This window comes from Vombatus ursinus, unplaced genomic scaffold, assembly GCF_900497805.2.
Source record: "Vombatus ursinus unplaced genomic scaffold, bare-nosed wombat genome assembly UNPS02014168.1, whole genome shotgun sequence".
NCBI lineage: Eukaryota > Metazoa > Chordata > Mammalia > Diprotodontia > Vombatidae > Vombatus > Vombatus ursinus.
This window is the reverse complement of record NW_020953946.1, coordinates 2,461,796-2,479,471: the sequence shown is the minus strand read 5'-3', so window position 1 is coordinate 2,479,471 and position 17,676 is coordinate 2,461,796. Positions and strand designations below refer to the sequence as shown.

General features: G+C 37.8%; 1 protein-coding gene across 5 annotated transcripts in view; it reads left to right on the top strand.

The window, feature by feature from the left end:
- Positions 1-14,549, top strand: part of LOC114041175 (regucalcin-like) — a 60,389-nt gene extending 45,840 nt beyond the window's left edge. For 2 of the 5 annotated variants that reach the window (XM_027859480.1, XM_027859481.1), the window contains exon 7: positions 13,371-14,549. In XM_027859480.1, coding sequence (XP_027715281.1) covers positions 13,371-13,448 — 78 coding nt within the window. In that variant the 3' untranslated portion in view covers positions 13,449-14,549. Of the gene's footprint in view, positions 1-123; positions 336-13,370 lie in introns of those variants that run through there. The other 3 variants (XM_027859484.1, XM_027859482.1, XM_027859483.1) reach the window with 2 other exon arrangements.
- The last annotated feature ends 3,127 nt before the right edge of the window (positions 14,550-17,676 follow it).

The following is a 17,676-nucleotide window of genomic DNA, read 5'->3' as shown; positions in this document are numbered from 1 at the left end:
TACTGTTATCAATTGTGTCTTTGGCTTTAAAATCAACACATTAGATCATAGTTCCCCATCATCATTTCAAAGACTCAAAGGAGATGGAAATGATTTATATTTTAACCTGTTTTATTCTAACAGGTAACTGGCCTGGATGTGAAAGGAATCCCTCAGTATTCATTTGCAGGTTGAACACCCACAGGTCACAAAAACTTCACAAAGAAGTCTTCCACACTTCAGAGGATTTGAACCTGTTACACAATCCTGTGTGGTGCTTAGTTCTGGACTTGTATTCTACCTCTCTCAAGGCTCCTTAACAGACTTAGACAATAAAGATATATACATTATACTAAGAGCTTTTCCCCCAGTTGTATTCTTTTTTACTTTTTATTGTTTTTGCTTGCTGTCCCAATATGCATTTGTGCTCAGTTGCAGGCATGCATAAGAATGTAATATTCAAGTGCTATCCCCGTATAGTACTGTGCATAATTTCCACTCAGTGGACAAATCCTTTACAAAAGATTTATAGGAGGTCATAAATTGTATGGGATGAGCCTTTCATCTAGCCTTTCACCAGAACATCAAGGTTTATGTAGCATGGGCATCTTGCCGTCTTCCTTGCTGCTGTATCTATATTACCCGCCAAGACTAGTGAACCTCCATATAGGATTAGTGGAATTAATCCATCTAGGTTTGGGACTTTGCTCTGGGACTGAGCAGTCTTGAATGGTGAGTGAGTGAGTGAAAACACTGTGTGTAGCTGGCTCCATCTCACATCTCACACTTCATCTATCCATCTACCAAGAAAGACACTAGGGCCAACCTACTACTGATATCTTACCTTATTGCCCACACACAAACTCTCACATTATGCCCACACCTTACTCCATTTCACCTCTTGCCCTTATTATTTGAACAATAATCAAATAATATTATTGTTTACATTGGAAAGAATGTGACCGTCTATTGCCCAATTCCCTTACCCACCCAGTTCCTTTGCTTTCGTAAACCAAAGCTGCCTACCCTAGTCACAACTTCCCTATATGAGATGTATCCCCCATTAGAATGTAAGCTCCTTGAGGGTAGAAACTATCTCACCTTTGTATTTATATTCCCAGTGCATAGCACTTAATAAATGATAGTTGGTTGATTGTAGATAAATCATCAATCAACTTATTGATTGATGAATGTGTGATTGAAGTGTGATTTGGTTGGGATTTCCCATTGGTGAGATCACAGATCCATTGAATAACTGAAGAATAAATCAACTAAACCCATCTACTACTGTAGTATGCTTGAATTCTTAGCATGAGTGTGTGTGTGCATGTTCATATATGGTATGACTATAATGTAAGGACTAAGCCTATTTTTTCACCCTCAGCCTTATAATGGAAATCAGTTTTTTTTTCATAGAATGAATGAAATAATTATAGATTGCATTCCAAATATATCAGAGATATTGTTGTCTAGACCCATGATTTCCTGATTTCCTAATTCCTCCTTTAGAGGAAATGCTTTTAGCTAGAAGAGATCAGTAACTGTGCTGCATCTTATTATCCTGGAGACCTGTCAGGGGTATTGAGAGGTTAAGTGACTTGCCCACAGACATGCATCCAGTATGTGTCAGAGGCAAGACTCCAATTAGGTCTTCTTGACTCTAAGGGCAACTCTTGATCCACACCATCCACAAGTAGGACCAATAATATGCTGTAAAAGCAAAAAGACAACAACTATATACTACCACAATACTTGGAGAACATTCAACTCCCTTATTTTATAGGTGATGAAACTGAGGCCTGGGAAAATTAAAGGACCTTCCTTAAGGTCTTTTAACTTTGAAAAATGAACCAGGACTAGAGACCAAAGCTTCTGATTTTTTTAGGCCCATTCATTCTTTTTCTCTTTTTTTCTTAATGTCTTTTAAAAATTAATTTATTTATTCTTAGTTTTCAACATTCACTTCCATAAGCTTTTTTTTTTTCTTTTTCGTGAGGCAATTGGGGTTAAGTGACTTGCCCAGGGTCACACACCTAGTAAGTGTTATGTGTCTGAGGCCAGATTTGAACTCAGGTCTTCCTAACTTCAGGGCTGGCACTCTACCACGTGCCACCTAGCTGCCCCCATAAGCTTTTGAATTTTAAATTTTCTCCCCCTCCCTTCTCTCTCCCCTTTCCAGGACAGCATGCAATCTGATATAGGCTCTACACATACATTCCTATTAAACAGATTTTCACATTAGTTATGTGGTAAAGAAGAATTAGAATCAATGGGAAGAACCACAAGAAAGAAGAAACAAAACAATAAAAAAAAAGCAAGGAAATAGTATGCTTCGATCTGCATTCAGACTTCATAGCTCTTTCTCTGGATGTGGACAGCATTTTCCATCATGAGTCTTTTGAGGTTGTCTTAGATCCTTGAATTGCATAAGTCTATCAAAGTTAGTCATTGCATAATGTGGCTGTTACTGTGTACATTGTTCTCCTGGTTCTGCTCACTTCACTCAGCATCAGTTCATATAAGTCTTTCCAAATATATCAGAGATATTGTTGTCTAGACCCATGATTTCCTGATTTCCTAATTCCTTCTTTAGAGGAAATGCTCTTAGCTAGAAGAGATCAGTAACTGTGCTACATCTTATTATCCTGGAGAACTGTCAGGGGTATTGAGAGGTTAAGTGATTTGCCCACAGACATGCATCCAGTATGTGTCAGAGGCAAGACTCCAACTAGGTCTTCTTGACTCAGTTCATATAAGTCTTGCTCGTTATTGCTTATAGCACAATAGTATTCCATCACATTCATATACCTCAACTTGTTCAGCCATTCCCCAATTGATGAGCATCCCTTCAATTTCCAATACTTGGCCACCACAAAAAGAACTGCTATAAATATTTTTGTACATGTGGGTCCTTTTCCCATTTGTATGATCTCTTTGGGATACAGACCTAGAAGTGGTATTGCTGGCTCAAAGGGTATGCATAGTTTTACAGACCTTTGGGCATAATTCCAAATTGCTCTCTAGAACGGTTGGATTGGTTCACAACTCCACCAACAATGCATTAGTGTACCAATTTTCCCACATCTTCTCCAACGTTTGTCATTTTTCTGTTTTGTCATGTTAGCCAATCTGATAGGTGTGATGTGGTACCTCAGAGTTGTTTTAATTTGCATTTCTCTAATTAACAGCGATTTAGAGCATTTTCCCATATTACTATAGATAGCTTTCATTTCTTCTTCTGAAAACTGCCTATTCATATCCTTTGACCATTTATCATTTGGGAAATGATTTGTATTCTTATAATTTTGACCCAGTTCTCTATGTATTTAGAAATGAGACCTTTATCAGAGACACTGACTATAAAAATTGTTTCCCAGCTTTCTGCTTCCTTTCTAATCTTGATTGCATTGGCTTTGTTTGTGCAAAAACTTTTCAATTTAATGTAATCAAAATCATCCATTTTGCATTTCATAATGTTCTCTGTCTCTTGTTTGGTTACAAATTCTTCCCTTCTCCATAAAACTGACAGGTAAACTATTCCTTATTCTCCTAGTTTGCTTATAGTATTAGCCTTTATATTTAAATCATGTACCCATTTTGACTTTATCTTGGTATATGGTATAAGATGTTGGTCAATGCCTAGTTTCTGCTATACTATTTTCCCAGTTTTCCCAGCAGTTTTTGTTAAATAGTGAGTCCATATCGCAGAAGCTGGAGTCTTTGGATTTATCAAACCATAGATTGCTATAGTCATTGACTATTGTGTCTTGTGTACCTAACCTATTCCATTGATCTACCACTCTATTTCTTAGCCAGTACCAAGTAGTTTTGATGATTGCTACTTTATAATACAATTTAAGATCTGGTATGACTAGGCCACCTTCCCTTGAATTTCTTTTCATTAATTCCTTTGATATTCTGGACCTGTTGTTCTTCCAGATGAATTTTATTATTTTTTCAAGCTCTATAAAATAATTATTTAGTAGTTTGATTGGTGTGGCACTGAATAAGTAAATTAATTTAGGTAGAATTGTCATTTTTATTACATTAGTTCTACCTATCCATGAGCAACAGATGTTTTTCTAGTTATTTAAATCTGACTTTGTTTGTGTAAAAAGTGTTTTGTAATTGTGTTAATATAGTTTCTGGGTTTGTTTTGGCAGGTAGACTCCCAAATATTTTATAATGTCCACAGTAACTTTAAATGGAAATTTTCTTTCTATCTCTTGTTGTTGGGCTTTGTTAGTAATATATAGAAGTGCTGATAATTTATGTGGGTTTATTTTATATCCTGCAACTGCTAAAGTTGTTTATTATTTTAAGTAGTTTCTTACTTGATTCTCTAGGATTCTCTAAGTATACCATCATATCATCTGCAGTGATAACTTTGTTTCTTCTTTGCCTATTCTAATTCCTTCAATTTATTTTTCTTCTCTAATTGGTAAATCTAATATTTCTAGTACCATGTTGAATAACAGTGGTGTTAATGGACATCCTTGTTTCACCCCCAATCTTACTGGAAATGCTTCTAGCTTATCCCCATATCATTTTAAGGAAGACTCCATTTATTCCTGTGCTCTCAAGTGTTTTTAATAGTAATGAATGATGTGTTTTGTCAAAAGCTTTTTCTGTATCTGTTGAGATAATCATCTGATTTCTGTTAATTTTGTTGTTGATATGGTCAATTATGCTGATAGTTTTCCTAATATTGAGCCAGTCCTGCATTCCTAGTATAAATCCTACCTGGTCATAGTGTATTATTCTCTAGATAAGTTCTTGTAATCTCTTTGCTAATATTTTATTTAAAATTTTTGCATCTATATTCATTAGGGAAATTGGTCTATAATTCTCTTTCTGTTTTGGCTCTTCCTGGGTTAGGTAACTGCACCATATTTGTATCATAAAAAGAATTTGGTAGGACTCCATCTTCAACTATTTTCCCAAATAATTTATATAGTATTGGAATTAGTTGCTCTTTAAATGTTTGATGGAATTCATTTGTAAATCCATCTGGCCCTAGAGATTTTTTCTTAAGGAGTTCATTGATGGCTTGTTCAATTTCTTTTTCTGAAATGGGGTTATTTAAGTATTTTATTTCCTCTTCTGTTAATCTGGGCAATTTATATTTTTGTAAATATGTATCCATTTCACTGAGATTGTCAAATTTGTTGGCATATAGTTGGGCAAAATAATTCCTAATTATTGTTTTAATTTCCTCTTCCTTGGTGGTAGCTTCACCCTTTTCATTCTTGATACCAGTAATTTGGTTTTCTTCTTTTTTTTTTTTATCAAATTAACCAAAGGTTTATCTATTTTGTTTTTTCATAAATCCAGCTCTTAGTTTTATTTATTAGTTCAATAGTTTTCTTAATTTCAATTTTTAAAATCTCTCCTTTGGTTTTCAGAATTTCTAATCTGGTATTTAATTGGAGGTTTTCAATTTGTTCTTTTACTAGCTTTTTTAGTTGAATGCCCAATTCATTGAGCTCTTCTTTCTCTATTTTATTCATGTAAGCACTTCATGTCTTATTAATGCCTTTTGTCCTAATATCATTGTCATTTCTGACAGCTAAGTGCCATAGTAGATAGAGCTCTGGACCTGGAGTCAGGAAAACCTGAGATTAAATCTGGCCTCAGACACTAGCTCTGTGACCCTGGGCAAATCACAGCCTCTGCCTCGGTTTCCTCAACCGTGAAATGGGGATAATAATATCATCTACCTCCCAGGGTTGTTATGAGGATCAAATGAGATAATATTTGTAAAGTGCTTAGCATAATGTCTGGCACATAGTAGGTACTTAATAAATGCTTATTTCCTTCCCCTTCCCTCCTTTCTGGACATGCGTGTTATTTTTTAAACTCTTTTTTAAAAATTAATTAATTTTTGATTTATCAACAGTCATTTCCATATGCTTTTGAGTTTAAAATTTTTCTCCCCCTTCCTCCCCAACACCCTCCCCAAGAGGGTACACAATCTGATATAGGCGATACATATACATTCCTATTAAACATATTTTCACATTAGTGATGTTGTAAATAAGAATTAGAACCAATAGGAGGAACCACCAGAAGGAAACAAAAGAGGAAACAAAACTCAACAGAAAAAAAAATAGCGAATAGCATGCTTCAATCTGCATTCAAACTCTATATTTCTCTCTTTGCATATGGATAGCATTTTCCATCATGAGGCCTTTGGAGATGTGTTAGATCCTTGTATTGCTGAGAAGAGTTAAGTTTATCAGTATTAGTCATCTCACAACACGGCTGTTATTGTGTACAATGTTCTCTTGGTTCTGCTCACTTCACTCAGCATCATCAGACTATACAAGTCTTTCCAGGTTTTTCTGAAGTCAGACTGTTCATCATTTCTTCCAGCCCAATAGTATTCCATTACATTCATAAATCACAACTTGGTCAGTCATCCCCCAATTGATGGGCATCATCTCAACTTCCAATTCTTTGCCACCGCAAAAAGAGCTGCTATAAATATTTCTGAACATGTGGGTCCTTTTCCCATTTGTGTGATCTCTTTGGGATACAGCCCTAGAAGGATATGCACTATTATTGAGGCAGTTTGAATAGTAGAAGGAACATTGACTAGATTCAGAAAACTCAGGTTTAAATCCCTTTTGTGATGTTTGCTATTTGTCAGTTAAAAAAAATGAGAGTTGGATAAATAGCCTCTGAATTCTCTGCTAGTTCTAATCTATAATTCTATGATGCTGCCTTCCTTCTTTCCTTCGTATTCCACATTGCAACTGAACTTTTCCTTATAATGATGATAAACAGTTAAACAAAAACAACAGAAATACCATCTGGCATTTTAAGCAACGTTGCTGCTGTTGTTTGTCCTTTGTTCTCAAAAGAGGACCATGACATCAGGAAGGAGATGCAAGTGAATTGGATTTCAGTGAGGGAGAGCTGTGCAAAGTCACCAGTTGCCCTGGTATTCCCCCACTTCTCTTCATTATCTGTTCTTTAGGATCAAGATTGGTTATTCCAATTACCCAGTTTAACTTCACAGTATGGCAAAAAGAACAATGACTCTGGATTCTAAGGACTTCAGGTTCAAATCCTGACGAATACTTACTATCTGTGTGACCTTGGACACATAACTAAACTTCCTTGAGCCTCAGTTTCTTCACTTGTAAAATGTGAGGCAGTCAGACTAGATGGTCTCAGAGGCCCCTTCCAACTCTAGACCAATGACCTGAGTGTTCTTTTCATTCATTTGATTGTCACAATTACCTACATTCTTCAGGTTCTCCATATTTCACTCAGTATCAGTTCATTCACATCTTCCTGTGTTTCTCTGAATTCTTTATATTCAGTCTTCCTTATTGTGCATTAATATTCCATTACAATTATATACATTCAGTCTATCAGCCATTCTCCACTTGACGGACACCTGCCTACCTTGCTTCTAATCCTTTGCTACTCAGAAAGTGCTGCTATTGATGGCGCAGTAATGATGGACCCCTAAAATGCCCTGGACTTTCCCACATAGCCTGGGTCCCTGGTGTTTGCCTGGGCCAGCCGGCCCTTCCCAGTTCCTCACGTTGTGACTTTGACCCTGCCCCAATCTCCAATCCTCTGTTACTTCTAAGTTAGCCCAGCCCTTCATTGTCTGTTACCTCCGGATCACCCCTAGCCACTTCCCGCCCTTAATTCCATCTAGACCCCTTCTGTTACGGTTACCCCAAGCTATTGGCCACACTATAAAAAGCTCAATCTCATTTACCAAATGGCTCAGATTCTTTAAGTGTATTGGCATCACAAAGGCTCAAATTCCTTAAGAGTGACCGGGTTGTCGATACAAACATCACAAATGCACAGATTCTTAAAATATTGCCCACCTCAATCTGTGTTTTAATAAACCTTGTCTCTGATTGAAAGAAGGCTTGAGTCAAATTCATTGGAGGTAGGACCTGTGTCTTTTGCCCTTGAGTTTTGGGGTTCCCAGAACCCCTGGAGAACAACATTATGAATATTTTGGTACACATGAGACCTTTCTTTCTGTCTTTGACATCAGAGTGTATGCTGAGTTGGAGGATCTCTGGGCCAAAGAGTATAAAGAGATAAGCCATTTTTCTAAAATAATTCCACATTATTTTCCAGAACAGTTGAACTAGTTTATAGTTCCACATACATCCAGAGTGTATGAATGTGCCCGTCTTCCCACGGCACCCCCAACAGTAACTGATTCCATTTTTTAATTTATCTTTTCTAGTTTGCTAGGTGTGAGGTAAAACCCCAGAGTTGTTTTAATTTGTATTTTTATTAATATAAGTGATTTGGAGTATGTTTTCAATTGGTCATTGATATATGGCAGTTCTTTTGAAAACTGTATCTTTTGACTATTTATCTAACGGGTGATATACAATGTACTTTCTATGATGCTGCGCTGCCTTCCTGATGAGTCTCAGAAAATGGTTTTAAATATACCAGATAGACAGTCTCTACAAAAGTCTGCCCATGTACCATAAGCTAAATACAGTATATGAGTCTGACCTATCTAAAATGAGCTAGTTACTTCTTAGAATTTAGAAGAGGGATGATCCAGGCTGCTTAAGTCTCATTGAAAAGCTGTTTAAGCAAGTTTGAACTGATACCTTCCTTTCATCTTGAAACATTTCCCCATAGCAAGCAAAAGCATTCAGAATCATTCACTAGACCAATTTTTAAAAACAAAAACAAAAGTAAAAAAATTATATAGTTTAAATATTTAGAGGAATTTAACTATGAGTTTCTAAAAAATGGAAAATTGTACAATTCCATCTTATCCATCTGGTTTCCTTGGTCTCCCGACTTCAACTTCAAACAATATCAATAGGGCAGCCTTAAAAAGAAAAAGAAACCATACAAGACTGTCTAAAATGTGTGTGAATAAGCCAGTAGGGAAAGACAGTCATCCTCTTTTATATTAGTGATGGGGAGTGCTCACAGGCTGATTATGTGTCTATCAACAACATCAAGGCTTCTTTTAACCCCACCACTCAAAACCACCTTCTTCTACCACCCACTGCCCCTCTGACTCACAATCTACATGGGACTGTGGTATAGAAACTAACACTGAAGTGTAGGTGTTAATTAGAATTTAGACAGTCGTAGATAAGTACAATGTGAATGCTGGAGAGAACGCGTATATATGTATGTGTATATGTACACATAAATGTGTATCTATATATCTATATATATATATTTATATCTTAATAGGCTCTGGGCTTACAATCCCAGCCTTTCTTAGGCAGCCTTTCTCCTGTTCAATTTTCTGTCTAGTTTATTATTCCTCTACACTTTCTGTTCAAGACATATGTATTAATGGTCCAGATCTATGGGCTTTCCATCCAATTGCATATCATGATTGCAGGCATTTTTCATCCACTTGGTTTTTCCTGTGTGGATAGTTACACCATTATGGCTCATGATGTATCAGATGGAAATATTAAAAGAAAATTCAATGAACGTAATTATTATTATAATCTGCAATAGATTGTTCAACTGTCTCTTCATCTATAGTGTTCCAATCCAGTGTCAGGTTATTGTGTCTCTTCACAGAGTGATACTTTCCATCATTTCCTTTAAAATTCATCTGTTACCCTTGTCTATAGGAAAGGAATAATAAAAATTCATGTTTATTTAGTGTTCTGAGGTTTGGAAAATGCTTTTATACATATTTTCTTATTTGAACCTCACAACAACTCTGTAAGGGGAGGTGCTATTATCACTTCCATTTTACAGATGAGGAAACTGCTGAGGCTCACAAAGGATAAGTGCTTTTCCCAGGCTCACATAAACAAAAAGTGTGCGAGGCAGAATTTGAACCTAGTTCTTCCTGACCCTACATCCCTCTGGTCACTATATTATGCCACTCTGACTCTATTTACAGACTGAAAACTTATCCCAACACTCATGTCTTTTCTACTTATCAATATTAGAATTGGTTATCCTTCCTCTTACTTGTCCAGAGTTGGCAAGAAAACCCAATTATCGCCCAATTTATTGATATTAGGTCCTCACTTACCTTCACTCCTGGTGAAGCTGTGTTCTCAACAGTTCCTGGAGGAATACTTGGCCTATCAGGAAGGGAATAAGCATTTAAATAGCACCTACTATGCCTCAGACACTATGTTAACCCCTGCCCCTTTTTTAAATGTTATTTAATTCTCACAACAACCCTGCAAAGTAGATGATATTACTATCCTCATTTTATAATTGAGGAAGCTGAAGCAGAAGTTAAGTGACTAGCTTGAGCTCACATGGCCAGTAAAGTGTCTGAATCTAGATTTGAACTCAGGTCTTCCCGACGCCAAGCCCAGTGCTCTATCTGTTGCACCACCAGCTTCCTCAAGGCTGGCCTTCATCATGGTGTCTAATCACAGTAAGTTAATGTTTGTAAAGCACTTTGAAAACCTTAAAGTGCTTTATGAACGCTAGTTATTATTATTAGTTCACAGAATCTGTTACAGAATCTCAGAGTTCCAAGGAATCTTAACAGCTAGCGATACCTTTAACTGATTCATAATTCCCCAACACAACATCCTTATAAAGTGTTAATCCAGCCTACACATGAACGCTTCTAGTGAAAGGTAGCTCGCTACTCAATGAGGCATCCTTGAATGTTAGGATATGCTTCTCAATTCTTTGCCAAGATTTACCTCTTCAGTTCCCCCCCTCCTGCCCCAGGGAAGAACCTAGTTTTGCCCTTTAAATCTTCACAGGATAAATCTAATTCCTCCTCATGAAAGCCTTTTTTAAATACTGGAAAACTGCTCTCAGACCTTCCTAAATCTTCTCTTTCCTAGGCTTGTTATCTCTATTTCGTAGATTTACAGCTAGAAAGGAACTTTCCAACCTCCTCAAATTCAGAGGAGGAAACTGAGACTCAGACAAGGGATATGACTGAGTCAAGGTCACACAAGCAGTCAGTGTCAGAGTTTGAACTTTTTAAGCCACTGCCCCTATGAAACTATGCTTTATATGACACAGCTTTTAGATGCTTTGCCTCATTTGCTCTTCTTTGGACATTTATTGTTGTTGATGTTTAGTCATTTTTCAATTCTGTCCAATTCTTCATGACCCCTTTTGGGGTTTTCTTGGCAAAGTTACTTGAGTGGTTTGCCATTTCCTGCTCTAGCTCATTCTTCAGATGAGGAAACTGAGGCAAACATATAGCTATCTACTCAAAATAGAGAGTTGATGGACTTGGAATGAAGACTGAAGCATCTTTTCCTTTTTTTCCTTTTTTTTTTGACATGATTAAAGAAAGAATTTGTTTTGCATGGCCATATGTATTTGTAACAGGTTTTGTTTTTCTTTCCTTCTCAATGGATGAGGAAGGGGGAAGAGGGAGGGAGATAATTTGGAACTGAAATTAAAATTGAATTTAAAAAGACTGAAGATATCTGGGGGGAAAAAAGGCAGCTAGGTGTTGCAGTATATAGAGCACCAGGACTGGACTTATCTTCCCGAGTTCAAATCTGGCTTCAGACATTTACTAGCTGTGTGACCCTGGGCAAGTCATTTAACTCTGTTTGCTCAGTTTCCTCATAATGAGCAAGAGAAGAAAAATGGCAAACAATTCCAGTATTCTTGCCAACAAAACCCCAAGTGGGTCACAAAGAGTTGGACAAGATAGACAACAAAAAAATCTGAAAAAAAAATCAATGATCTTATGATTCTCTCAATTTCCTTTCTGTACCATCCATGATAGAGAAGAGATCTTTGTATTTTATTTTAGAGCCTTGACATTTCCAACCTGAATAGGGTAGAGGTGGTGACATAGGTTATGAAGGAAATTTGCTGTGTGGCAATGGACAAGATAACACCTCTCATAATGAAAACAGTAACTCATATTTGTATAGAGCTTTAAGGCTTATAAATTGTGTTCTCCCCAACAATTCTGTGAGTGCAAGTGTTATGTACCCATTTTACAGATGAGGAAACTGAAATAGAGAAATGAAGGTCACTTAGCTAGTATGTATTGGAGCTGAGATTTGTAAATGAAGGAGTTATACCCCATGATGACAAACATCTCTTCTTTCTCTGGGCCCCAAAGATCTAGGAAACCTTTCCAAAGAAGTGCACTAATTACTCTCAGATTCCCATGGGTGGGTAGTATGATGACCTGAGTTTATAGGAAGATGTACTTGAAAGTGTATCATCAGTCACAAGCTCCTATAAGTTGACCCCATGCTCACTGACTCACACTATTCCTATGCCCTTGGAGGACCTTTCATGATGAAGAAACCCAGCCTGAATGGGTGCCAGGGACCTGTGGGTGCTTTTGGGATCACTGTTTGATGCCTTGGCTGTCTCATCTTGTGCCTGAGAATCCCAGGGTTTGTGATTTCATAAAGCAGAATGTGAGAATGATTTCACTGAGTCAGGGCACCACAGCAAAGCCTAGCTTGGGCTTTGAGATGAGGTGAGATGACAGCAGCAGCTCTGATGCTCGCAGGATGCTCAATTACAGACTCCAGGGTAGTCAGGGGTGAAGACACTCATCCCTTTCCTCTTTGCTTTCATACCTACAACCCTCCAAAGCTGTTCCAAGTGAAGCTCTTATTTTGACTCTTTGGGCCAAGTTCACATGACACAAAATGAATATCACATTTTGTTCTCCCTTGTTCTCTCCAGCTGGCATTTTATTTTATTTTTAAAATAAATTGCATTGATATGTTTTATTATACATTTTATAATACGGCTCCCTCCTCGGCCCCTCCCAAAGTCATCCCTTATAACAAAGAATAAAAGGGAGAAAAAAAAATTTGGTAAAACTGATCAATATATTGAAAAAATTTGATATCACATGCTGTATTATATGCATAGTCTCCTACTTCTATACTTTTTTATATGGGTGATCTTATTAGCTCCAATGAATTCAATCATCATCTCTTTGTAGATGATTCTCAGATCTATTTTTTCTAGTGCTAACTTCCCTGTTGACCTCCAGTCTCACTTGTCTAGCTTTCTTTTGGACATCTTGAATTGGATGTCCTATAGACATCTTACATTTGACATGTACAAAAGTGAACTCAAAATCTTACCCCCCCCCACTTGAGTCACCCTGTGAGTCAGAGCTGTGTTCTTGCCACTCTATTTTCATTACTAAAATTTATGCTAGAGGTGTAGACCCATAACGTTGGTTCTTTCAGAAGGGTGTTCCCTTGCGATTCAGGGATTTCCATTGTTCACTGTTGTCTACTTTACTTCCAGAGGACAAACACACCCTTTTCAGATCCTTTGGGTAAGAGGTGGTGACTTTCCTCTTGTCGCTTTCCTTAATGTCATATTCTAGCTTCCACACTGATATTTTAATACACGTGACTATATTGTGTGAGTGCTGATTCCCCACTGTACAATCTGTTTTTCTTTATCTCCCATTACAGATATTCCAGGCTGGCACAATACTCGACTTCTGCCTGATTTTCTTCTTCACCTTTGGGAGTGCCCCTCAAAATGTATGATCAGTCCTAGACAAAGCTGTGAAGGAGGTGAAGTTTGTCTTTGCTACCCTGCCTTAGCTTTCAGTTCAATTCAATTTCTTTTATCAGGTCAAAGGATTTACCTTGAGAAGCAACCTTTAATATTAATCAATTCAATGCTCTCATATTATAGATAAGGATATTGAGTGCCATAATGGTTAAATGACTTGCCCAAAGTCACACAAGTAGTAAGTAGAAGAGTCAAGATTTGAGTATAGTTCTGATTCCAAATCCAGAGTTCTTTCCAATTCAATTCATTATAATACACATCTTTTACCTATCCATAGGGAACATAGCAGATTTTGCTTGGGAGATGGGGAGGTCTCCATCTTCACCAACTCCTCCCAGTCCTTTTCAGCCTTGTTTCCAAGTTGATTTGCAAGGCAACCAGGGACATTAAGAAATTTTCCATAATTTCTTTCATCTCACTTCCAACCAGCTCCTTTGCAGTTTTGCTAAGAAGGGTCTTTGGGATAATTTGAAGGGGACCTAGGCTAGCAATTAAACTATTATGATATGTATTAAAAGATATTTGGATCATAAATCAGATAAGAGTTTAGACTGAAAGATGCCCAGATGGTCACGGGCAAGCGTGGGGAAAACAAGTATAAGACAGATATAATCTAAACTTGAGAACTTTGGCTAGCTTTTCTAGGATCCCCAGCTTGGTATAACTAAAGTAGTTCCCAGAGCTATGGCTAAAGAAGGGAGGTCCTCTTCCAGGCAGGAAGCTGCCTATGAGCTACAATTAAGTCGAAGACCCCTTAAAGACAGCATGGAATACCAACAACAGTACAAAGGTTCAGCAGTGGTCCCCAGCTAATCTAAAGATAGCGCGAGAGGATGTTGGCAGATTTGTAAGGATGCAAACAGCAGCCGCAGAAGTATGAGAATACCTCTCTACCTGTCTAGATGTATTCTCTTGCTACATGAGTTTCTTATGCATGTGCCTCCATGTAACATATTCTTTATGTTCTCTATATACATGCAGGAGTGTGCTGCAGCCAGCTTAAACTGGAAATCAAGGATTGATTTATTGTTTGGTTAATTGTCTTAAGAAAGTGATGGGGAGAGAAGGGGGAAAAGGAAGGGAATAATCACGTTTTGTAGCACCTACTATGTGCTAAATTCTTTTACAGATATTATCTCATTTTACATTGTACACAGTAACAGCAACATTGTAAAATAATCAACTGTGAATGACTTGGCTATTCTTAGCAATACAATGATCCAAGACAATTCCAAAAGACTCATGATGAAAAATGCTGTCCACATCCAGAGAAAGAAACTACTACTGCTACTATTACCACTACTACTCCTCCTACTCCGACTACTTCTTCTTCTTCTTCTTCTTCTTCTTCTTCTTCCTCTTCCTTTTTGGTGAGGCAATCAGGGTTAAGTGACTTGCCCAGGGTCACACAGCTAATAAGTGTCAAGTGTCTGAGGCCTGGATCTGTTTCTTCTTTCACAACATGACTAATATGGAAATATATTTTACATGATTACATATGTATAACCTATATCAAAATGTTTACTCTCTTAAGGAAGAGGGAAGTGAGGGAGAAATTTCGGAACTCAAAATTTTAAAAAAATGAATGTTAAAATTTGTCTTTCCATGTAATTGGAAAAAAAGAAAATACTATTTAAAAAGGAAAACAAAATCTAAAACAAAACAAATATTATCTAATTTGGTCCTCTCAACATCTCTGGGAGATAGGTGCTGTTATTATTCCCATTTTATGAGGAAACTAAGGTAAACAGAGGTTAAGGGCCTTGCCCAGGGTCACACAGCTAATACATGGCTGAGGGTAGATTTTAGCTTAGGTTTTCCTGATTCCAGACTTGATGCACTATACCATCTAGTTGCCTGGAGAAAATGTTAATAATACAGATTAAACTCAAAAGCCTGTCCATACTTAGGCTGTTGTTAAACATTGAGTTCCAACACTAAGTTCAAAGGAGAGGAGAAATCTGGGCAAAGAAGAATGGAAAATGCCTTTCACTTGAGGGAATAGCATCTGATCCAGGACTTAAAGGAAAAGTGACACTTTAACAGATATGATGGAATCCTAATGAAGCTGCCCCCAGCCCCAATATTCTAACTTCCTTATGGGCCCCACTGAACAGCAGGCATGTCCTTATTTGACCATACAATCTACTATTAACCACATGACAGGCCCCCAGACTCAATATAGCCACTGCCCCTAGCTAGCCACTGCCCTCAGATCCAAGTCACATATTTGAACAGGTGTGTCCATGCACTCAACCACAATCACATCATCCATTTAGCCCAAGACAAGACCACAATACCTAACTATCCATCTTGACCAGAAAGGACCACAATAGCTAGCCAATCAGAAGCAGCATGACCAGGATGTTTGACCACTGAACCATAGAAGGGACCCCTCCCCTTTTACTTAATCCTCTGATAGACCCCTTCTGCCTTTTTAATATTCATAATTTCTGTTGTGTAATCAGCATCATTACACTATAAATTTGCCTGTGTTGTCTTACTAAGTTGCTGGTTCCTCTTGGAACCTATCCTGCCTTCTGAGGGGCATCAGTCCTCAATAAATGCATGTACCCGGATTAGAGGTGGTCTGACTCTGAATTCTTTGAGATGGTACTGCCATAACACACTATGAAACTTCAACAGAAAGAGAGAGAGGAATCCATTCAAAGGAGAAGGCAGAATTAGAGGGAGAAGCAGAGAAGCAATACAACTTAGATGAAGCATATGGGAAAGGGACAGATCTCTGGCCTTCCATTCAGAAGTACTGGGTTCAAATCTCAGCTCCCATACTTAACAGCCATATGAATGAACATGATGGACATGATGGTTTCCGTCATCTGTAAAATGGGAATAATACCAGCACTATCTAACCCACAGAGTTGTTGGAAAGAAAGTACTCTATAAACTCTAAAGAACTATGTGAATTATTCTTGCTAGATTTTTTTTTCCTTGCCTCTTTTGCCTTTAGACTGTCCTCTTGCTCTCTTGTGAAAAACTACCTTTAGGAAAGAATATGACATACTTGTATTTAAGTGTGAATATAAGTCAGTGTGTCACCTGTCTCCAGAGGAATTTGGTTCTTAAGCTTGATTGTGAATTGTGGAATAAAAGGCATTGTCTGTCTTTATAGGAATTTCATGAAGGGTTATCATTTATTGGGAGGAAAGTAGGCAGGGAGCTACAGATAAATAACCCTAATCTTGGACTTTGGAGCCAGAAGGGACCTTAGAGATGATCTAGGTCGAACCCCTGATTTTGCCTATGGAGAAACTGAGGCCAAAAGAGGTTCAGTGACTTAAGGAAAGCTGCATAGGTGTGAAGTAATAGCACCATCAAGCACCAATCTTTTTTCGTATTTTATTTTATTTTTAAAAAAATATTTTGGGCGGCTAGGTGGCACAGTGGATGGAGCTCTGGCCCTGGGGTCAGGAGAACTTGAGTTCAAATCTGACCTCAGGTACTTGACATTTACTAGCTGTGTGACTCTGGGCAAGTCACTCAACACTGATTGCCTCAGCAAAAACAAACAAACAAACAAAAAAACAATGAAATTAGTCTTTCCTCCGCTCTTGGCCTGCTTCAGTTGTGTCCTGAAGCCACCATGAGCAAACAGCTTGTTCGAGAAGACTACAACCAGTCCTGTCCTCAGAGACTGAGACCCAAGCCCCAAGAAGCAGGCCCTCTGCGGTTCCTGGTCGAGGCTCGGCTCGTGGGGGCCCTCATAGGGATGAAAGGATTGAGGATTTGAGCAATGGAGACCCTTTCCAGAGCTCAGATTAAAATAGATCTATTCAACCAAGAGAAAAAGGGTGAAAAGCCTGAAAAAGCAGAGATGCAAGTTTTCAGAAGCAACCACTGTAGAACTAGAGCAAAAGAACTGGTTAAATGTATCATCAGATGGTATCCACCAGCCTCCCCTGACAATGAAGCACAGAAGGCTGTTGCCCAGATGTCCATTCAGGAAAATAAGTAATATGCAGCCCAGCTGGTTTTTATTAATTTTATACAAATAAATTATGTTTGTTTTTTTCTAAAAAAAAAAAATTATTTTTCCCCAACTACCTGTAAAAACAATTTTTAACGTTTGTTGTTTTTTTTTTAAGTTTTGAGTTACAAATTCTATCCCTCCCTCCCTCTCCTCCCCCTCCCTGAGACAGTAAGCAATTTGATCTAGGTTATATGTGAAGCAACAATCAT